Source organism: Berghia stephanieae, chromosome 4 (assembly GCF_034508935.2).
Source record: "Berghia stephanieae isolate SIO BIC M18660-M18661 chromosome 4, UCSD_Bste_1.3, whole genome shotgun sequence".
In the NCBI taxonomy this organism is placed as follows: domain Eukaryota; kingdom Metazoa; phylum Mollusca; class Gastropoda; order Nudibranchia; family Aeolidiidae; genus Berghia; species Berghia stephanieae.
Window position 1 is genome coordinate 77,297,596 of NC_088363.1, and position 25,000 is coordinate 77,322,595.

Below are 25,000 nucleotides of genomic sequence, written 5' to 3' on the forward strand. Positions count from 1 at the left end.
GGGTATCAGGTCAGGACCAGGATGAAACAAAGTAATCTCATTCCAAGACAAAGACAGACAGCATGTTGGAAAACAGATATAGGGGGATAGAAGACACAGTAAGTGCCTCCCTGCCCGCTATGGGAGGTCAGGAACCCCACCCAGAATTAGCAAATTCTTTACCGCACTCGTGCACCATCGCAAACCCATCCGGAAGCCTCGTCACACCACACCGTTCAACTAGATGCTCTGAGGTTTCGGGCTCGTTACCACAACAGGTACTGATTGGACAGGTGGAAAGTCCGCGCACTGATGTTTTTTTTTTTTTTTTTTTTTTTTTTTTTTTTTTTTTTTTTTTTTTTTTTTTTTTTTTTTTTTTTAAGGGTATACAGAGTGCATGGGCTAAGAGAAGAGGGGCAGGTTTGACCTTCCCCATCTACAGTGAAACGTCAAGGGCTCTTAACCACACTGAACTTTAGTTGGTTATGCTAAAAGATTCTTACAGAACATGAAGATATGAAGTGAGTAGAAAAGTGCCAGAAGACAATAGAGAATAAAAATTTTTTTCGCGGCGGTGGTGTGGTTTGAACCTGCGACCTTATTGGTACGACAACTCCGCCTGGCAGGTGAGAGCGTGGCTCTACCGTGTGAGCTATCCACGAACACAAAAATATTCGTTTCAAACCCAAAGTCATTTCTAGATCCCTCTCTCACCCACTTCTTGAGATCGCCGATTCGTTCACCACCATCGCGAAATAATTTTGACCAGCAGTTAAGCTTAATAGCCAATATTCTCATCACAAACATATAACATAGAAACGATTGAGACATTGAGTATGCTCCGGTGTATGGGGTGAATTTTTAATTCAGAAAAGTGAGTGGAGCAGGCACTTATGTTGGTAACAACAAGATATGAAGTGAGTAGAAAAGTGCCAGAAGACAATAGAGAATAAAATTTTTTTTCGCGGCGGTGGTGTGGTTTGAACCTGCGACCTTATTGGTACGACAACTCCGCCTGGCAGGTGAGAGCGTGGCTCTACCGTGTGAGCTATCCACGAACACAAAAATATTCGTTTCAAACCCAAAGTCATTTCTAGATCCCTCTCTCACCCACTTCTTGAGATCGCCGATTCGTTCACCACCATCGCGAAATAATTTTGACCAGCAGTTAAGCTTAATAGCCAATATTCTCATCACAAACATATAACATAGAAACGATTGAGACATTGAGTATGCTCCGGTGTATGGGGTGAATTTTTAATTCAGAAAAGTGAGTGGAGCAGGCACTTATGTTGGTAACAACAAGATATGAAGTGAGTAGAAAAGTGCCAGAAGACAATAGAGAATAAAATTTTTTTTTCGCGGCGGTGGTGTGGTTTGAACCTGCGACCTTATTGGTACGACAACTCCGCCTGGCAGGTGAGAGCGTGGCTCTACCGTGTGAGCTATCCACGAACACAAAAATATTCGTTTCAAACCCAAAGTCATTTCTAGATCCCTCTCTCACCCACTTCTTGAGATCGCCGATTCGTTCACCACCATCGCGAAATAATTTTGACCAGCAGTTAAGCTTAATAGCCAATATTCTCATCACAAACATATAACATAGAAACGATTGAGACATTGAGTATGCTCCGGTGTATGGGGTGAATTTTTAATTCAGAAAAGTGAGTGGAGCAGGCACTTATGTTGGTAACAACAAGATATGAAGTGAGTAGAAAAGTGCCAGAAGACAATAGAGAATAAATGGAAACTTACAGACATCGCATCATAAAACAATCCTTCGGCTCTCTTCAATATGGACTGCAGGAAAGACAGAGAACGAAATAGGAAAGTAAGAAAAAACTGGGATAATGTTTTTTATGTCATCTACATTTTGCTTTTTAATGTACAGCAGAAAAAGTGACATCAGATAATACTGCATAAATTAAGTATTTCTGACAAAATGTATATATACTACAGGAACTTTAAATAATAAAATAACAGTAATAATAATATATAATAATAATAATAATAATGATGATAAGGATAATAATGATGATAATAATAATAATAATAATAATAATAATAATAATAATAATAATAATAATAATAATAATAATAATAATAATAATAATAATAATAATAAAAATAATAATAATAATAATAATATAATAATAATAATAATGATATTAATAACAATAATATAACTAATGATAATAATGATACTAATAATTATATTAATAATAATAATACTAATAATATAATAATAATAATAATAATAATAATAATAATAATAATAAATAATAATAATAATAATATAATAATAATAATAATAATAATAATAATGAATTAATAATAGTAATATAACTAATGATAATGATACTAATAATTATAGTAATAATAATAATAATAATAATAATAATAATAATAATAATAATAATAATAATAATAATAATAATAATAAAACTAAAGATAATAATAATGATACTACTACTACTACTACTACTACTACTACTACTACTACTACTACTACTACTACTACTAGAAGAAGAAGAAGAAGAAGAAGAAGAAGAAGAAGAAGAAGAAGAAGAAGAAGAAGAAGAAGAAGAAGAAGAAGAAGAAGAAGAAGAAGAAGAAGAAGAAGAAGAAGAAGAAGAAAAATAATGATAAAAATAATAATATCAAAAACGACGACGACGACGACGACGACTGTGGCTATTGAGAGAGGCAAAGACTTATGTTGATAAGGAGGCAAAGACTATGTAAGTAGCATTCTACTTGACTTATATTGCCCAACTTTAATTTGAGGTATGATGCATGGTATTGATTCAATTTGTTTTAAAGTCATAAGTCATCAAAACAGGATTAATGAAACACTATAGACGAATGCGATAATGTGATTGGGATAGTGGCGTTGTTAAGATGACTCAACGCCACTATCACAATCACATTATCTTATTCGTCTGTAATGTTTCATTCATCCTGTTTGGTTGATAAAGGGGAAACCCGTAACGTCCACAGTATCTGTCTTCGTCTAATAAATTGAAGCTTACAATTCAATATTATCGGGGTTTTTTTCCTTCGAGCTACAAGCAGCAACATTGTCATTTTCGTAAATGAACCAGCTTGTTTGTGTATGTATTTTAAATGCACCTTCTATTATTCGGGGCATGTTGCTCAATTGCATAATATATTGCCACATTGTGTGCGTCAGCTTTCATGGTTCGACGATTACTTAACGCATGTCTACGACCTTTCTTTTTAAAAGTACATTCCATTCTATTTTTCGGGGCATGTTGCTCAATTGGATAATATATTATTGCGACACTGGGTGCGTCAGCGTTCATGGTTCGACGATTACTTAACGGATGTCTACGATCTTCCTTTAAAAATCAATGTTAATGCTTTTGCACAAGGAAGTTGGTTTTACAGACGTGAATTACGAGAATGAACAAATAAACGTCATAAAATGTATTTAAATTATTTTATAAATAGATGAAGAAACTGAAAAATAAAAGTAATTGTAACAACAAAAGAGCGTCTATTTCTAGTTATATGATTTATAGTTATGTTAAATATTCGCGTGATACGAGATATAAATATATTATGATAACAAGAAAAGGTAATATCAATTAAAATGAATGTCGTGTAAATAACTCGTTTTTTAAAAATCAACAATGAAAGACCATACAATAATTTTAGAAAGAATATGACCGGTATTGAAAGATCCGAGATTTGAATTAAAAAGCGATGATGATGATGATGATGATGATGATGATGATGATGATGATGATGATGATGATGATGATGATGATGAGGAGGAGGAGGAGGAGGAGGAGGAGGAGGATGAAAAAACATTATGTTCGTTTTTGAAAGGTGTTTTGCCAAAAGTATGTGTGAGAACAGCATGATGCTCAATTTCCACCTTATCCTCACCGTAAAGTTGACATTTGGCGACTCCTGTGAATCTGATGACGTCGTGGAAGATCCGCTGGAGCCATTGCCACAACAACCAGCACCTGGTGTTACGGGCTTCTTCACTGTCATGGAACCCGATGCGAAACTGACTTCATCCAGGTGACGTCTTGTGTATGCTGCCTGGCAGAAGAGACACGACAAGATTGTCAATGAACTACAACAAGAAACGGGGGGGGGGGGGGGGGGGGGGGGGGGGGGGGGGGGGGTGAGGAGTAATTGAGTAGTTGGGTTTGTCAAATATGGGAGATTCGAACCCCAAAACATTGGAATTTGTTTTTAAAATATTTTTTTTTCCTTTTTTATTATTATTTTTGTTTGTTTTGTTGTGTTTTTAGTTGTTTACTCGTTTTTTTTTTTTGTTTTGTTTTGTTTTTTTGTTTGTTTTGTTTTGTTTTTAGGGTTTTACGACGCACTAGATCATTTCAACGCCAGTCAAATGATCATTATCATTATCATGATACAATAGTCAAATGATCATTATCATTATCATTATCATTATTATTATTATTATTATTATTATTATTTATTATTATATTATTATTTATTTTATTTATTATTTTATTATTATTATTTTATTGTTATTGTTATTTTATTTTATTATTATTATTATTATTTATTATTATTATTTATTATTATTTATTATTGTTATTTTATTATTATTATTATTATTATTATTATTTTATTATTAATTATTATTATTATTATCATTATAATATTATAATAATTATTATTATTATATTTTATTATTATTATTATTATTATTATTATTATTATTATTATTATTATTATTATTATTATTATTAATATCATCATCATCATCATCATCATCATTATCATCATCATTATCATCATAATACTCAGGTGTAAAATGAGTGCCTGGTCGTTTACAGTCTTGTTTTAGTCGGGGGGAAAATGTAATATTGGCTAATGGAATTCATGACTCGTCTTACACGTTAAATGTTGTTGTTGGGTAATAATGTAAAGCGCTTTGAGCACGTTTAGAGAATACTGCCCAATATAAATGCTTTTTCCATTGCACATGGCAAATATTTCTGCACAAATAACTCAGTAATTAGGTCATTGATGTCATGTCCATTGATGTGAACGTTATCAAATCATCATCATCATCATCATCATCATCATCATCATCATCGTCATCATCATCATCATCATCATATCTTGTCGCGCCAGTGAGTCAGCCAGTCCCGGACAGTCTGGTTGCATTCCCTCAGGTCAGCATTGGTGCACTGAGGTCCCAGCGAGCATTCGGACAGGATGTGGTCTATGGTCTGTCTGGGGTGACCGCACGTTATCAAAGAAAATAGATAATGAAAATAAATATTTAAAAAAAAAAAAAAACAACCTGTGCGCCGATGTGTGTCCATCCTCCCTTGTCCACATCGCATCGGTACTGAGGAAGAAAGAAAGAAAGAAATGGAGGCAGGAAGAAAACAAAATTTATTTTGGAATAAATTTTGATTATTTTTGTTCTTAATCTTATTATTATAGATAGTATGCGCTTGGCTAAGAAGTTCACAACACTGCCATTCCGAAATATAACGGGACCGACACACACAACTATGTGTAAGAATGAACTTTTATAGTCTGGATAATACAGATAAGTGAGAATTACTCATAAACGTGGATGGCAAAAAGACAATTACAAAGACTCGAGTGACGTCAATTTTGTTCTATCTATAGAGGGAACGGAATTTACGTCACTCAGCTCATTTTTATTGTTTTAGCCAGTCATTTTTATAAGTAGAGTAGTTCTCACTAAAATGCATTCATCAGACTATAGATAGAATGAAGATGACGTCACTCAAGCCTTTGTTATTGTATTTTGCCATCCGCGTTTGTGAGTGATTCTCAGTAAACTGTATTAACCAGACTATAAAAGTTCATGGTTACACATAGTTTTGTGTGTTGGTCCGTTATACTTCCGGAAGGCAATGTTATGAGCTTCTTAGCCAAGCGCATACGATCTATACATTTTTCAGGTTACATATAGTTTGTGTGTTGGTACGTTATATCCGGCTGGCGGATGTTTGTGAGTGTTTTAACTAAGCGCACCGCATAAATACGTTTATCTGACAACTGACAATCAAAGGAATGAGGATCAACTCGGGGTGTCAATAGAAAGAAGAAAATTGACGTCACTCCGCTCTTTGTTATTATTTGCAGGCAGCCCGTCGGTGATAAGTTCTCAGTAAATTATATCATTCAGACTGTAAAAGTTAAAGGTTACACGCAGGCTCATGTGTTGGTGTCTTTAAATCTGCCTGGCGGATGTTGTAATTTATCTAAATGCCTAGCATCAAGATATTAATTGGTGGACAAAGAATAATTACAAAGACCTATCCACGCGGGACTGATATCTCAGTTGTGTAATGAATTGGTTTGGTTTCGAGAGTTATGTTCAATCGTGAAAACCATCGAGCCCCCCCCCCCCCCCCCCCCCCCTCAAAGTGTTTCTATTTGTGCTGTCCTCTTAATAATGTTCAATGTGTTGGACACAACTAAGGGATGGAATCTGTAATAAACTAATTCAATAATTAGTAACGGCTGTTATTACGGCTGTGTTGTTGAAAAAAAGGAGCGGTGACTCAACTGATAATATTGACGCATGAAGCTCATGGACTACTTCCGTATATGTTGTGTGTTTTTTTTTTTAATGTCAATTCGGTAAACATTGGATTTGAGTATCGATGGTATGTATTTGCGTAAAAAGCAGACGATGCGTATCGATGTCAAGTCGTGTCCAGAAGTCTCTGCATTTCAGTGTCAGGAGGAGGCATGAATCCGGATCCTCCCAGTGCTCGTATTATATATCCACACGAAACTTCTGAATTGGAAATAGGATTTTAATAGCAGACGATGCGTATCTATGTAGGTCGTGTCAAGATGGTAAACATCCTCTCGCTCATAATGCTAATGTAAATACAATTTTTTATTTGACACGGATTTTTACAGCTTTCTATATTGAGTTGGGTGATTTCTTTTCACTAAATTCTCTCAGACTATAAACTTTTTGTGTACTTGTACGATTGAAATAGCAGGCAGTTATGATATGTATTCTACCGTGATATATGAGAAAAAGACGCATACCGGGAAAACCTACTTTTTCAGGAAACGCAAAAAAAACTGTTTTGCTTAATAACATTGAAACTATTGGCTCGAATCTAAAAGAATTAATAGGTAATTAAAGATATTCTTTTTGGTTATTTTTTCATGGAACATGAAAACCAAAATATTTGTATCAACTGTGTAATTGGATTCAATAGTCTGATGTCACGTCGCCCAGCAACGGCGGCCATCGTGGTTCAAAACAAAGAAAATCAGTACGCTGGCTTGAACTTTTCATGACATATTATGTCTTGTGATTAGAATGTGTAAAAGTCAAAACATGATCAGATTCATAATGGGTTTTTTTTCTTCTGGATAGGCTTTTATGCTCGTCGGAGAAATATTTCATAAGGGCGTCCGCCATTGTTCCGATAGTTTAGAGCCAGTTACTAATATATTAGTATTACCATGCGTCATTACGAGGGAAGTGACGTTACGACTGCTGAAGCGTATTAATCAAAATACCTTTTGCTAAATCGATCATTGACAATAGATTGACACGACACATGTATTTGACAGATAGACGCAAAAGTATTATGCGTCCATCGCACTTTCGGATGTGTATCCATTACGTGACAAACGGACGCATATTGTTTTTGCGTCTGTTTGTCATAGACATGAGCAAATTGAGAGGTAATGTTCATATTGATACACAGTGTCACGTGAGAACGCATATCGCCCAATGTTAAGCTATGATAAGCAAAAACATCATAATCACGGGTCCCTAGAATAATTGGAAGAAACCAATCAAAAACATATAGGATATAATGTTTTATATATAAGCTGAACATGCTTTATTATTTCATAACAATCGCATCAGTCATGCACATTTTCATAATATTTTTATTTCCAGTGATTTGATTAGCATTATTTGTATAACTATTACTAACTTTGCATATTCAGGCATTTAACATTGCTTTAAAGCTTAAGAAATTGAAACGGTAAAGCTTTCATAGAGTATTTAATACATTGTATGCATAATTAATTAATCATATAAGTTAAAAAATAATTTATGAAGAGTGTCTTGGCAGATAGTCGCATATCCGAAATGCGTCTTTTTGTGAAAGACAAATTATGTCATTCCGTGGACGAATAAGAGAAAAAGACGAATATTACAAAATGCGACCGTCTGTCATATCCACATTCAATATGCGTCGATCTGTCATGCCTCGAAACTAATTTAAACCACATTATGTCAAGTCGCATATTTTCTAAATGAGACAGCTTTTTTTTTTCAACGATTGAGTTACCAAACCCAGAGAGAAAAATGCGGCTTACTCTCAAGTGTGTTGTGCATCCCGAAAAATGTCAATTTGACCTAGATACCGATATGCGTCTTTCTTCCCAAGTCGACGTATATCAAAAGACAGAGACGGTAGGCTAAGAAAGATCCATTGACACTATGTTTTGAAATAAATTACCCATTCCTGTCTTTTTGAATGGGTGACTTGTGGGAAGTTTTTCTATTTAAAAACATTTTTTTAGTAAGCTTCTGTCATCAACAAAGTCACTTTAATTTTTGTTCAACACATTCCTTCAGATTAATGTTGGGATAAGTAGGTCAAGAAGTAAATGGAGCTTTGAGCTTTTACGTAGGACAATATCCACTTAACGTGCTCAAAGCGCTTTACAAGGCCAACAGCAACACTTAACATGTTAGGCGATATTGCACTTTTGTTTTTTCGGACAGCGACATTGCTGTATGTAAACGGCCATGTACTCATTTTACACCTGAGTACGGTGAGAGAATGTGAGTAAAGAGCCTTTTTCCGAGGACCTAACTATGCGCTGATCGAGGCTCAAACCGAGGACATTCCGATCCGAAAGCGAGTGTCATACCACTAGACCACAAAGCCGCACAATATGTCAAGCAGTGTGTCAAGTCAAAAAGCCAGCACGATATTATGAACCTAAATCTTGTTTTTTGTTTAACTTTTTTTTTCGGACGGCAAAATCAAGGGATACCAATTATTTTTTTTTATCTGTGGGCTTTGCAGGGGTTTGCTATAAAGCTAGTCTTGTTAATGTCTCATGCATAAAATGTTTCATTTGGTTATGCAACAGACGGAATCATACACCATGATAAAAAAGAAAAAGCTTTAACATAGAGCAATATCCACTACACGCGCTCAAAGGGCTTTCCAAAGGGTCCCTGACCAACAGCAAACTTAACGTGTCGGACGTGACATGACGCCTGTTAAGCGATAGTATGCTTTTTTCGGACAGATGCAACGCTGTTAACGGCCAGGTACTCATTTTACAGATCACTTTCCTAAAAATCCGCAATTCACCATTAGTCGGGGGAATTAGGTCCAAAAAATCATTGAATTGTGCAAATTAGGGTTGAAAGCATGAAAATTACATATGTTGTAGAATGTGAAAAATCCTGTAATTTATGCTATAGAACCACTCTTAGAGATCAATATTAGCTTTTTAAGGTTGGAAAATTTTGAAATGGACGACTAAATAATTCGTTCATTCCTATTGTGTAAACATTCAAAACAAGGCGACCCAAGGTTGATTTAACTCATCCTTCGGATTCCCATTGGTGACTATTTTTAGCGTCAAACCGGATGTTTTCCTTTCACTAAAATTTCGATTCACGAACTATCAAAATTGTTTAATCGTTAATCGTATTCCATTTTGCTAGTTTTGAGGGGTTTCTACCATGCAAAATTCTATAATAATAGATTTTTGTTTATCTGATTTAACAAATATAATCAACTACACTAAAAGACGGACAGACAGACAGACTCTCAGAATACAGCTCGATTAAATGTCGGCAGACAGTGCTCCTTTCCCTCTCCCCCTAATTATTTTTTCTTTCCAAAATACTGCAATAATCATTTGACGTGCTGTATAGACTGTTTTGGTCAGACATGATGATAGTTGGGGATCAAGATAGCTCAGTTGGTAGAGCACTCGCTTCACACGCAAATGGACCGAGATCGATCCCGGGTGCAGTCGAATGTTTTTCGTGACCTCCCAGTCCACCCAGCAGTAATTGGGTAGCTGGGTCTGTTAAACCTGGCGGAAAGTATTTTGCGATAGACTAGCGTCCTATGAAAAGGTGTATCAAGCAATTGCTATTGTCCGTTTCACGCTATAGAAACCGGGATAAACTCCGGCTCCGTGGATCGAATGGCTCTGAAGGACTACTACATTTTGATGACTGTATGGAGTCGGCATTCCTATAAAACTGTATTAGAACGCTATGACTATCGTCACCATTATCATCATCATCATGATAGTCATCAATCGTTACGATGCAGTATTGTGTCAAGCTATTGACGTTACGTTATTGTCGCCATGGTGACAATGGGAGCATGTTCTAGCTGTCCTGGTGTGTCCTTGTGTAAGGCACTGCACACACATTGCCTGCTCGATCAGGTATAATTGAGAGCTCGGCTAAAAAAAAGCACCCGCGACTGAACTATCGGTTGTTGTCCAAAAACTACTCTGTACTGATGGTTTATTTTGTATGAAAATGGTCTTACGTGTCTTGCTGGTGAACCATTGTGCAGTTAATGTGGCGTTATAAAACTCTAACATTAGTTGTGTATTCCATATGAAATTATCATAATTCATAATTGAATGTTGTTGGGTCTTTAAAAGAAAAAAGAAAGTAGAGAGAGAGCGAGAGAGAGAGAGAGAGAGAGAGAGAGAGAGAGAGAGAGAGAGAGAAATAGGTGGAAGAATATTACATATGACTAAAACAAGAATGCGTTTGCATGTTTTCAGATACAATTACAATGACAAAAAGAACATCTCATAGGGACTGATGGGACAAGTTTTTAATATGTCAACTAGATAACACTACGCTAACGTCTCATGCTTCAACCACCCAGGAATACACACGCTACAATTCCTTCTGTTTTATGTGTTCAACGTTCCTTTTGCTGACGAAGGGTTTTCCCCCGAAACGTCCAATGTCTGTACTGTTTCCACCCAAAGCCATTTGTTAGCTACTGTAAATGGTCAACAATATATTTGAATTATTGAACGCACATTGTATTCTCGTTATTTTCCTTGGATAAGTAATGCTATATAGGGGAAAATAAAAGTGCTAAAAATGCACTGTTACAATAAATTGCGAGAGCGGGTGTCATTTATATGGGTCTTAGCTACCTGTATGCCAATTTTCATGCTTTAAATCCCAGTGTGCACGGTTTTAGCCCAATTTCCCCTAATACAATGAATATGAAGAAAATATATGTACGAGTATTTACGCAGCTATTTAATTTCCCTTGTTTAATATAGCTGTAATAGGATTCAATAGTCGTAACGTCACTTCCTTCCTAATGACGCATGGTAGCTTAGTAACACTGGCTCTAAACTATCGGAACAATGGCGGACGCCCGTATGAAATATTTCTCCGGCGAGCATAAAAGGCGTATGCAGAGGGGAAAAAAAACATAAATTTGATAATGTTTTGACTTTTACACATTCTGATCACAAGACATATGAAAAGTTCTAGCCAGCTTGAAGAATAAAAAGTAATGATTTTCTTTGTTTAGAACCAAGATGGCCGCCGTTGCCGGGCGGCGTAACACCAGACTACTGAATCCAACAGGTAAAATTGAAGGCCTTAAACCGAAACGATATGCTTGATTGCCAGAGTGGATCTATAGCAGATGGGTTTTTAATGGGTCTTGGTAACCTGTATGCAAATGTCCATGCTTTCAACCTGAATTTGCACGGTTTTAGCCTAATCCCCTACTATATTATACTATGACCTCAACCGAGTGGCTTTGCTTCAGCTTTCATTTACTTGGCAGGGGTTAAATAACATTGATTGTGCAGCTATGTGGTCCTTCTTGACGGGGTATGACATTTATGACAAAAATGAATACATCCATTGAAATCGCGAGAATTTAATTACGTTTCAAATCAAAGCAGCAAACTGTGTATTTGTTTGTTTGTTGTTATTTTTTTTTTGTTTTTTTTTTTGGGGGGGGGGGGGGGGGTTGTTGATTTTGTTTTTGTTTTTTGAGGGTTTTGTTTTGTTTTTGTTTTTTATTTTTATTTGGTCGTTTATTTGCTGGGCATTAGATATAATAAGCGCCACCTTACATACACAACAGTACATTGAAGTATACACATATATATATATATATATATATATATATATATATATATATATATATATATATATATAACAACACAACAGTACATTGAAGTATACACTATATATATATATATATATATATATATATATATATATATATATATATAATATATATATATACGCACATAAATAAAATATTTGAAGTAGGATCTGTAGGATTCAATTGAAATTCAAATATTCTATTTATGTAGTTTTACCGCTCCAATACTAAATTCGAGCACTTTTATTTCGTGTGTGTGTGTATGTATGTGTGCGTGTGTGTACGTGTGTGCGTGTGTGTGTATGTGGGCGTGTGTGTGCGTGTGTGTGTATGTGGGCGTGTGTGTGTGCATATATATGAACAGCATTGGCTTTCATCATGCCGCCAACATATTGAATGCAATTCCATGATTAAAGAATACAATTGTTTGATTAATTCGTTTTTCAATGTTCTCTATGGCCTTGCACCTTCTTTTTCTTCTTATCATCATCATCATCATCATCATCATCATCATCATCATCATCATCATCATCATCGTCGTCGTGGTCGTCGTCGTCGTCGTCGTCGTCGCCGTCGTCGTCGTCGTCATAATGATAATAATAATAATAATAATAATAATAATAATAATAATAATAATAATAATAATAATAATAATAATTTATTATTATTATCATCATCATCATCATCATCATCATCATCATCATCATCATCATCATCATCATTATTATCATTATTATCATTATTATTTCTCCTATGTGAAGATCACAACTTGTAGGAAGAAAAAAAATTCACCTGTGGTAGAAGAGACCATCCATGTAGTGCGACTAGCCTGACTGCTTTCAAGACAAAGTCCATACAATTTTCTGTTATAAAATATGGCAAGTTTAAGCGGACGAAGCCTGGTCTGAAAGAAAAATCCAGAAAGTTTTATTATTTAAGCAGTTAACTGCCGTACTCTGGAAAGACACTATTTAAAAACTTAGCCATAAAACTCGTCCTTCCAATATCGACCGATTTAATTGACCCTCATCTTGGAAAAAAAACAACCTCTCAAACCTGAAACTTCGCAATGACCCTCATCTGGGCAGAAACTCTCAAACCTTGGACTTTACAGTGTTCTAGGTTTGATAGGTTTTTTTTTTTTTTTTTTTTACACAGATGACGTTCATTTAAGTCGATCGATAACTGAAGGACGGGTTTTCTGGGCAAATTTTATATACCTGTATATATATATATATATATATATATATATATATATATATATATATATATATATATATATATATATATATATATATATATATATATGTATATATATATTTATATATATATTTCTCCCAGACACCATGATTCCCTGATGATTCCAAGATTTGAATGATACAACGTTGTTGGAGAACGTAATAACAAAAACGAGGAGAGAAGAAATAAATATATATACACACACACACACACACACACACACACATACATACACACACAAACACACACACACACACACACACATATATATATATATATATATATATATATATATTATATATATTATAAAATATAAATTGTCACTCACATTATATGGCCAAGACGTTCGTTTCTGTGGCTTTCGTCCACGTCTTCAGTCGGCATAATGAACAGAAACGAACGTCTTGGCCATATAATGTGAGTGACAATTTATATTTTATATTAGCTCTAACCATCATTATCGAACACTTTCGTACCTACGAGTACCCACCAACACTCATAAATATAAATATTTTATATATATATATATATATATATATATATATATATATATATATATATATATATATATATATATATATATATATACCCTAAAATGGTTTTGAACTTAGACTCGATTGTCCTTATTTAGCACATTCAGATATGAAACCAGATTTTTTTACTTTTGAAAGGAAGAGAGAAAAAAGTTGTTCTTCTACTTACTTGAAAATAGCGTTCTGAAATACAATGTCATCTCTGTCAAGAAATTTCGAAGATGGCTTTCTTGATGAGTCTCTCCGTGAAACGGTGAGAAGTTTTTCAAACTTTTCAGCATGTTTCTCGCTCATTCCCATTAGATCCTGATTTCACAAAAACAACAACAACAATAAAAAAGAGAATAAATGCATCTGAACGCTTTGAGCTGACATCCAAGTGTATATCACGCTATAAAAATGCTCATATTTTAATAACACTCAGTCTATTATTATACAGTTTTCGTTTTAGGGAAAAACATTATGTGCATAATAATAGCAAAAATATTATGAAACGTCCCTTTCATCCTTTGTAAAATGATGTAGAGGATCATGATTTTTCTCCGGCACACATCATGTTTTACTAGAAAATATAATTTGACTCGTAATGATATGGTGACCACAGTGATAAATCTTAATGTCAAATCCATTGTTAAACTCGGGAACCAATCATTGGCAAAAGAAAATAATAATAATGATGTAGATGAGGTCAACCCGTGCTTATTTGCAGGTCTGATAACACAAATTGTTATGGGCTCATTGTTGTAATGGAAATACGCTCAAACCGACCTTTACATATATGCAGGTCCGACATGCGAACCCATTTGTGGACCAAGTTAAAGATTGTTGTAATGGACAATAAAATTTTATGTCATTTTTTGAGATTTCCATTACAACAATGAGCCCATAAGAAATTGGCTATTAGACCTCCAAATAAGTGCACGTCGTCTCAAACCAAAGCAAAATATTTTCCATTACAACAATGTTGAAATGAGCCCATGATTGTGTCCGATTATCAAACCTCGGGTCATTGGGAACTTGATCGAATCTGTTCTTGGTCTTGGGGTTATTATTCATTCATTCGTTTGTTAATCCCATGATCTGATGATGTCGGGGGGGGGGGGGGGGGGGGGATACACGGGATGAAGATCTCACCACTTTCCGCCATTCTTCTCTATTATTAGTGGCCTTCTCCAAGAGTTCCTTCATCTTCATTCCTGTCCATTCCTTGATATTGTCCATCCAAACTTTCCTTTATCTTCATCTTCTTCCTTCCTCAAGGGTACCCTCCATCACCGTTCTACACAAACAATGCCTCCTCACATTGTGGCCAAACCATGGTAGTTTCCTTCTTCTAGCTGTGGTAATGAGAGGTTCCTGTCGTCGTTCGCGATCTTGCACTTCTTTCATTACGTCTTTATTGGTCCTGTGTTCTGTATACGACACCCGTATGCGTTTTCGATGACTTTTCATCTCAAAAGCAGAGATTCTGCGCTCTAATTCCGCAGTTAATGTCCATTCCTCGCAGCCTTATAGCAATATGGAAAGTACCAGTGATTTGTCCAGTTAAATTGTTATTTCGAAACTGATTGGACTTTTCCATATTTTTCATTAGTCTTGCTGTTGACATTCCTATTCTTGTCTTAATCTCAGTTGTACTGGCACCGTCTCTGAACACCCAAGTATTTAAATGTTGATACTTCCTTGAGTTTTTCATAATCGGTTGAAATTCCGTCATGTCCATCATTCCTGGTGTTAACCAGTATCTGAGACTCTTCTGTATTTATTTCCATGCCGTATTGCATTGCTTTATGTGCAAGTGAGTTAATTATATCTTGTAGTTCTTGTTCGCTGTCAGCCATGAGGTCTATGTCGTCAGTAAAACGCAAATCACAGTTTCCGTCCGCCAATTGATATAGAGGTTTGATGATTTCCTAGGTTGAAGAATTCTAATTTAGAGAATTTCAAACGCAGGGGTTCAAAAATCTTGTATTATCATCTCCAAATCAAAATTGTCGGAAGGTTTGTCTATTTAATATTTTTGACATACGATTCTTTCATTTTTTAAAGGTATTTATTAAACGATTATTTTTATCGTGCCAAATAACACTACGAGCTTGCGGGTATGCGTTATCGCACGATCACACCCCCCCCCCCCCCACCCCCCAAAGAGTTTAATAAATACAAAGAAATGAATGAATACGTTTATTCCACCCCCTCAAAAGTACGATTCTTAGATATTTGGAGACCAATTGTGTGGTAGTAGTACTTTCATTCGCCATAATTTGAATTTTTCTCCATCTGCTTGAATGGTAATTTGACCAACAACAAAAACATTAATTAAAAAACCCGTTGACTTTGTATTCAAGAAACCAAAATATTATTCATAGGTTTTTTACACCTTATTTCACACAAATACAACGTGCGAAAACATTCTGCAATCGTTGAATAAAAATGTTATTCAATGCGTTCAAAGCATTATTCAACGATAGCGTATTTACTAGGAAATGAGGGTATTCCAATGAGAGGGGTGAAAGAAAATTGCAAATGCTTTTTTTTCATAGAAAGTCTTCGAGACTACAAAGTAGCCCTTTTCGTTAACATTTTCAACATGACGTTTACACATCGATTTTACGAACTTCAAAAACCTTTTTGTTTAGAATGGATTCTATTCAACACGACGTAAACAATTTTACCAAAAATCATCACACTTGGCCATTTTGTAATTTGCATATCACGCCTAGCTGATCGTAGAGTTGCAAACGAAAGACAAAGACGAAAGGAACGGGAAGCTGCATATCTTTGTATTGACATGAAACAAAAATTTGAAAAAATAAAAACAAAATCACGAATTAGAAGCAGAAGTCGTGGTGTCACACCTTCCTCTCTTCCGGTTCAAAACTCATTGAACGTGTATTACAAGTATTTTGACATCACACTATTATTGCCGACTGAAATAAAGGAGTTGCCATCCAACTGTCAAGAGAGATTTGAAATTGTTTCAGAACAATGATGTAATAAAAACAGACCAAAAAGCGACTTCACAAGTGAATTATTTCCCTTTTTTAACAGAATAGCCATTGACACCATCAGCAGTCGCCTTTCAAAACTCCTTAAACATAACTATTTCAACTGCAACGCCATTATAATAAGTAAAATTCGTTAATTATGTTAAAAATAACTCCCAAGTAAATGATAAGAGCAAAAACACATTGTGATATGACAATACTTCGTTGGTTTTAGGTGAGGAGTAATAACATCTTTTAAATGCCACAGTTCATGTCTAGAACAAGTTGCTTTTATGTGAGTTGTAATAAAATAAAATATGCCTTTAATGCATTATTTAAACACCATTATTCTACCGTGATCACAAAGCATGGAAAAAATAGGACAGAGAGACTGGCAACAAGAGGGAGGCGGGTCATGAAGCTAAAAGAGAACGTAATCGGAATCGTGTTCTTCATGAATCCGAGGATGAAAGGACAGAACGTCCAGCTGATCGTAGAGCTGAACACGAAAGATAAAGGCAACAGGAACAAGAAGCCGACAGATGCTGTCTGGTTGTTACAAAATTTACGAAGAATGCATGAAATGACAGTTAAAGAAAGAAAGAAAAAACTCCGTTAAACGAACGGATATTAGTTATAAAATGAGATTATAAAATGGATATGGTTCTCAAGCTACTGGTAAAAGTAACGTTAGTTAACCCGTCCAGTCGGACCCATGACCAATGCTGAATAAAGTAAGTTTGAGTAACTCATTGTTTTTGAAATTTTTTTTTGGGCACGTGACCTACCCTAAAAATAGTAGTCTGGTAGAATTGTGTGGCACAGCCAAAAAAGTTTTTTTTTTTTCAAAAACAATAAGAAGTCACTCAAATTAAACATACAACAAACTGATCATGGTCACGGTTGATAGGGTCAACCAAACGATAACTTTTACCTCGTAGTTTCTGCTACTTTCATGACCAATCTTTTTTGTCTTTTTAGATTCGACGCGACACTTACCATACCGTAAGGTCCCGCGCACGCGCAACCACTCCTGACTTGTATCCCGAAGACATCGTTAAAAATGGTTGCGACAAAATCGTGGTGTAAAAAACGGCCGGTGTAGCTGTTGTAGAAGAGGAAAGACAGAATGGGCAATCTGTGGACGCTGGTGTTTCCCAACAGGACCAGTCCATCAATATCCTGAAGGAAACTTACAGCTTTTCTGGTGGAAAGATAACCAAATTTGATTTTTTTTTTACTTTTTAAAAACCATACATCTTCTCGAAACATTAAAAACAGTGATTCTAAAAGTCTGATATTCAAACTGTCAGATCTTTAATCTTTTCTTTTTTTTTGCTCGGCTGTTACTACTACTGCTACTACTGCTACAACAACAACAACAACATCAACAACTACTACTACTACTACTACTACTACTACTACTACTACTACTACTACTACTACTACTACTACTACTACAACTACTATTATTATTACTACTACTACTACTACTACTGCCGCTGCTGTTACTACTACTACTACTACTACTACTACTACTACTACTACTACTACTGCTGCTGCTGCTGCTGCTACTACTATAATATATTATTACCCCAACTACATATTACTACCACTACTATTTTACACTAATGCAGCGGCCGTTACTGCTAGCACTGCTTTATATTACTGAATCCAAGAGCATAAATTCAAAGAACTTTGCAATTGCAACAATCGGTAAATAATATTTATCTCTATACTTATTTATAGTTTTAACACAACAAACCTTAAAATGCATTGCTCTTTTTTCATGATAAACTTGGCACCCACGGCGTCCTTCAGTTTGAAGACGAGACCGCTTCGAATGGATTCAATGATAGCCGGGGTACCGCCCTCCTCTCTGTGCTCAGGATTGGAAATATAAACATGTTTTGTGCGACGGACCTGTCCATGAGCAAAGGGACAATGATTGAGGAGAGTTAACAGTTGTCAGTTTAATCGAAGCTATCAAACATATGAATACGAGGACATGAACAGTAAATTATTTTATTATTGAAAAAAAAAATAGGGGCAGCGAGGCTCAGTGGTACGGTCTTTGCTTCGTACCCGAAAGGTACAGAGTTCAATCACCCGCCGCTGCGCTGTATAGCCTTGATTGAGCAAGGCATTTTCTCGCTTTGGGGTGTTGCTCTACGGCTGACGCCTGGGTTATTTAGTCTTCCCTTGGAATAGACCCTAAAGACAAATTTCCCCTTGGGGATGAATAAAGGGAATTTTATTATTTTATTATTATTTAATATTATTCCTTTCTATGTCTTAATATTAGAACTCTGATATACAGTACAGACTTTCAAAATTTGCAGTGCGTAAAGCCCCCCCCCCCCCCCCCCACCCTTCATTTCCCCAAAATAAAAATGAATGACAGAGACCCGAAATGTTTTATCATGGGTAACTTTACATTAGTTTACACTCAATAATCTCGAGTTGTGTTTTACAAAGTAAACCAAATACCTCGTTTTCAAAAGTCAAACAGGACACAAATTTACTTGGTAGTGACAGGTCCTTGTGTCAAATTACAAGCACAAAGACACTAACACACACACACACACACACACTCATCCTCGCACACACTCACCCACACACACATACATACATACATATATACATACATACATACATACATACATACATACATACATACACGCATACACGCACACATACAGACAGACAGACCGACTGACTGACTGACAGAGAGACAGACAGACATACACACATGCATACATACATACATACATACATACATACATACATACATACATACGTACATACAGACATACATACATAGAAATATTCGCTATTTGAAATGACACAACGAAACAAAGATACATACATACATACATAGCGGCTAAGAGCGATGTTTTTTCTTCACTTACAAACAAAACGGTGCCGCCTCCTACGTTGTGTGGCACCTGATTTTGGAAAAGCCATTTCTTGGCAATGAGGATTCCTGGAAATTAACCAAAAAAAAAAATCCATCAGTAACTACATTGTAAGTAAACAGAAGAAAACAAAAATATATGTATTCATAAAAACGTGATCTGGTAATTATTTTTTTAAGATGGTGATCACGAATACGACGACGACGACGATGATGATGATGATGATGATGATGATGATGATGATGATGATGATGATGATGATGATGATGATGATGATGATGATGAATAAAGAAAATGTCAAGCTTAGTAGCTGAGTCTGTTTGGTCTGACGGAAAGCACTAGACTTTGTGATAGGGAGCTAGGTAACCGAGTGGATTAGCCATTGCATTTCTACCCGGGAGACCCAAATTGAGAACCTTCTAGCTTTTTATTTTTCCTTAATGACTTAGCCACACTATTTCTCACTTTGCGGCGCTCACTTCGGTAGACACTTGAGTTATCTCGAGGTATTATTCAACAAAGATCTCATTTGAGCATAAATAATGAGAAATGTTTTTTTTTTTTTTTTTCGTTTTTTTTTATTAGTCGCATAACCAATGGGTAGCACGCAAATGCTATCATCTGTTGAAGATTACAGAAACTGTGAAAAGCCCTTTTTCCATGGGTCATACAGCTATCAAAGACCGTTTACGAATCCGTAATATCAAATACTTTTATTCAGTGAATAAGTCAGACGAATGGGTCCCGGTCATAGAAAAAAAACATCCTTTGAATATTACTCTTATATTTTATTCATTGTATTGGATTGTTTGATTGAAAATTATTCATCCGAGACACGCAATTTAACATTCTAATGCAATAAAATGCCTAACAGACAGGCCTCAATGGTTATGCTGAAAGATTTTAATGATGCCAGGACAAAACTCAAAAAGGACAACGAACTCTAAATAGACTTAAAATGATATCCAAATAAAAAAATCTCCAGTAATTATTTGATATTATTGTAACACATTTGACAATGTATGATATTCCTTTAAAATATGACTGTTGTTGTCGTCGTCGATATTCTTCTTCTTCTCCTTTTCCTTCTCCCTCCTTCTCCTCCTTCTTCTTCTTCTTTCTCTTCTTCTTTCTCTTCTTCTTTCTCCTCTTCCTCTTCCTCTTCCTCTTCCTCTTCTTCTTCTTCTTCTTCTTCTTCTTCTTCTTCTTCTTCTTCTTCTTCTTCTTCTTCTTCTTCTTCTTCTTCTTCTTCTTCTTCTTCTTCTTTCTTCTTCTTCTTCTTCTTCTTCTTCTTCTTCTTCTTCTTCTTCTTCTCTTCTTATTATTATTATTATTATTATTATTATTATTATTATTATTATTATTATTATTCCTATTATCATTATTATTATTACTATTATCATTATTATTATTACTAACCGTAGTAGAAGAGGTAGTAGTAGTAGTAGTAGTAGTAGTAGTAGTAGTAGTAGTAGTAGTAGTAGTAGTAGTAGTAGCAGTAGCAGTAGCAGTAGTAGTAGTAGTAGTATAAGTAGTAGTAGTAGTAGTAGTAGTAGTAGTAGTAGTAGTAGTAGTAGTAGTAGTAGTAGTAGTAGTAGTAGTAGTAGTAGTATCATTATCATCATCATCATCATCACCTTCACCATTACCACCATCCTCATCACCACCATCATCATCATCATCATCATCATCATCATCATCATCATCATCATCATCACCATCATCATCATCATCAATATGGATGTATGAGTTGCATTGTACATTAGTACGGCACCTATAGGGTGCTTTGCTACATCAGCATAAAAGTGTCACGGTCACAGGGAATTCACATATTGAATTGGGACCAAGCACGTCTGTTCCTGGCTAGAGTCACAATTTCGTCAATGGGCATAGAATCCAGCCCATGTAGTAGGGTGCCTGCTGGTCTAGTTGTCGAGGTCTTCGAGTAGGCCAATAAAAGTTCGACGCAGGATGCGGTAAGATATCATCATCATCATCATCATCATCATCACCATCATCATCATCATCACCATCATCACCATCATCATCATCATCATCATCATCATCATCATCATCACTTACCTGGTGTACCGGGCCCTCCAAGGAATTTGTGTGGGGATATGAAAACAGCGTCTTTGTACGGTTCTTCATCACTATTAGGGCTAAAAGAAAAGAGGGATAAAACAAGAATGAACCTAGGATATGCGTCAGTTTTTTTGTTGTTTTTTTTCAAAGTCAAATGGCGCTTGCGGACACATCAAGATCATATAGAAAATGTAAGATGATACAAAACAAATGACGGATTTCGAGTTCAGAGCCTTCAGTACTCTTGGGTCACAGGCGTCGGGAAGACAAAACCTAAGGTTATGGGAAAATAATTCGCAGAAATAGATCGCAACAGCAGTCTATCCGGGTGCATTGCCTAAATCCATCCAGTCTCCCGTAGACAACATCAAAAGGGAGACATAACTAATATTTGTATTTTGTAAGGGTGAAATGGTTCAATCCAGTCAAAAGCGATACTTTGTCCACTTTCATTATTAGTGCGTATAAGATTTAATGTGCGGCTATGTGGTCTAGTGGTATGGCACTCGTTTTCGGATCAGAAGGTCCAGGGTTCGAGCTTCGCTCGGCGCATAGTTGAGTCCTTGTAGAAGGCTCTTTACTCAAATTCTCTCACCATACTCAGGTGTAAAATGAGCACCTGGCCGTTAACAGCGTTGTCTCTGTCGGAAAAAAATGTAATATCGCCCAACGGGCGTCACGTCCCGTCCTGCATGTTAAATGGTGCTGTTGGCCAGGGGCCCCTTGTAAGTCGCTTTGAGCACGTTTAGTGGATATTGCGCTATAAAAAAGCTCAATATTCTAATTTTAAAAAATTCAGAACGCATTGCAGTGGTCAGGATATTTGTTCTCAGGCGCTAAAAAGTGTTTCATAAAGATTGGATAAATATTACAATAAGTCTGGTGATAACAAATTCAATACTAATGGTGACGGTGTTAATAATAATAATAATAATAATACTAATACTAATATATAATAATAATAATAATAATAATAATAATAATAATAATAATAATAATAATAATAATAATAATAATAAAAATATAAATAAAATAATAATAATAATAATAATAATAATAATATAATAATAATAATAATAATAATAATAATAATAATAATAATAATAATAATAACATAATGATAATAGTGAAATTAATAATGATGATGATATAATAATAATAAAAATAATAATAATAATAATAATAATAATAATAATAATAATAATAATAATAATAATAATAATAATAATAAAATAATAATAATAATGATGATGATGATGATGATGATGATGATGATGATGATGATGATGATGATGATGATGATACTACTACAACAACAACAACAACTACTACTACTAATCATCATCATCATCATCATCATCATCATCATCATCATCATTACTATTATTATTATTATTATTATTATTATTATTATTATTATTATTATTATTATTATTATTATTATCATTATTATAATCACTGTTCTTCTTATTTTTGTTATCATCATCATTATCATTATCATCATCATCATCATCATCATTTTTTTTATTATTGTTATCATCGTCAATCTCATCATCATCACCATTATCATCATTTTTTATCTTATCGTCATCATTCATTTATAATATTATCATCATCACCACCATTACCACCACCATCATCACCATCAACAAAAACTTTTTATAAAGCACTCCTTCAGAGTCATTAGGTCCATGATGGCGGGGTTTATCCCTGTTTCTATAGCGTGAAACGGACAATAGCAATTGTTTGTTACCCTTTGGGTAAGACGCTATTCTATCGCAAAGTACTTTCCGGCAGATCTTGCATACCCTGCTACTCCAATCACTGACGGGTGGACATGGGGGAGGGGAGTGTAAGGAAAAATATCTTGACTTCATTGGATCGATCTTGGTCCCTCTGCGTGTGAAGCGAATGCTCTAGTAACTGAGCTATTGGGACTCCCAATAAAAACCTAATCACTTTTATTATTGTGACTAATACCGTGGATTTTTCATTCGATTTCAATACGTCAGTGTAAATTTTTTAAAATAACCTAACATCCTGGATTGATAAGATATGAACTAGATAGCCGTGAAGGAATTTACTGACGTCAAAGATAACAAATCTCAAATCACTCGAATGGATCTATTCATTTATAATGTCATTCTTTATGCATGTCACAGTAACGGTTATTTACATTTATTTTATGAAAGTTTTATTTTAGCAAGAATTGAATTCATCTCACTCCAGTTATATTTCGGTAGGCTTAGAAAAACGTTACCTTCTAATATTAGATCGTCTTTCCTTTAATAGCCTTCTCTTTGAATTAATTTCAAATTGGGGAAAACTTTTCGTTCTACCTTCTGTCACGTAGCCACTTATTATAAAATCTGATAGGTCTAATCGTCCTCACTCACTTCTCTCTATAACATATGCCCTGACGGCCATACTATTCCACTCCTCATATTACATATCTATATTTTCGAGATTTATATCTTACTCTCGGGACTTTGTGGAGCACTTCACTAATTTTGATTTCCGCGATCAAGACGCCGGAGCTTTTTGTCACCGTTGCCATTTCAATTATGTCAAGAATTTATCAAGCCTGAGCCCGTCGGAGGATAACTAAAACCACTCTCAACTGGAAGGGTAATCCCACAAGTCCGCCCACAATATCGAACATTATTGTCATCTCATCAAGATCGCATAAGATACATAATATCATTATATTCCCATTTGTAACTGGGATCACCATTCATTTATCAGAAGACTCATTTAATTAAATGTCATCTTTCTGTTCATATTATCATCTTCAACAATTTGTCATTTGTTCTTCATTTTAAAGTAACTAGTAAATTCTGGGGGCCTTATTCTTCACATCTTTATTTTATGCATTGTCGAATAGCTCTTTGGCACTCATTTAAACCATGACATATTGATTGATATCTAATTTCATCCACATGTCCGATTTTTATGCAGGTCCACGGCGTAATTCCTGTCCACAAAAAATTCTGAGAAGGGCTGATCTGATAATTAATAATTGTAACTATGATACGTTGTTCAATTTTTTTTTTTTTTTTGTTAAT

At 35.0% G+C, this 25,000-nt stretch overlaps 1 protein-coding gene across 2 annotated transcripts in view; it reads right to left on the reverse strand.

Annotated features, from left to right (window-relative positions):
- The window catches only part of LOC144971292 (uncharacterized), a 63,744-nt gene that overhangs the window by 5,715 nt on the left and 33,029 nt on the right, over positions 1 to 25,000 (reverse strand). For both annotated transcript variants that reach the window (XM_078911909.1, XM_078911910.1), the window contains exons 9-17: positions 21,933 to 22,012; positions 19,845 to 19,918; positions 18,698 to 18,855; positions 17,932 to 18,136; positions 14,115 to 14,251; positions 12,966 to 13,077; positions 5,303 to 5,350; positions 3,898 to 4,059; positions 1,738 to 1,782 (exon numbers count right to left, since the gene is read on the reverse strand). In XM_078911909.1, the coding sequence (XP_078768035.1) occupies positions 1,738 to 1,782; positions 3,898 to 4,059; positions 5,303 to 5,350; positions 12,966 to 13,077; positions 14,115 to 14,251; positions 17,932 to 18,136; positions 18,698 to 18,855; positions 19,845 to 19,918; positions 21,933 to 22,012 (1,021 nt within the window). The remainder of the gene's footprint in view (positions 1 to 1,737; positions 1,783 to 3,897; positions 4,060 to 5,302; positions 5,351 to 12,965; positions 13,078 to 14,114; positions 14,252 to 17,931; positions 18,137 to 18,697; positions 18,856 to 19,844; positions 19,919 to 21,932; positions 22,013 to 25,000) is intronic.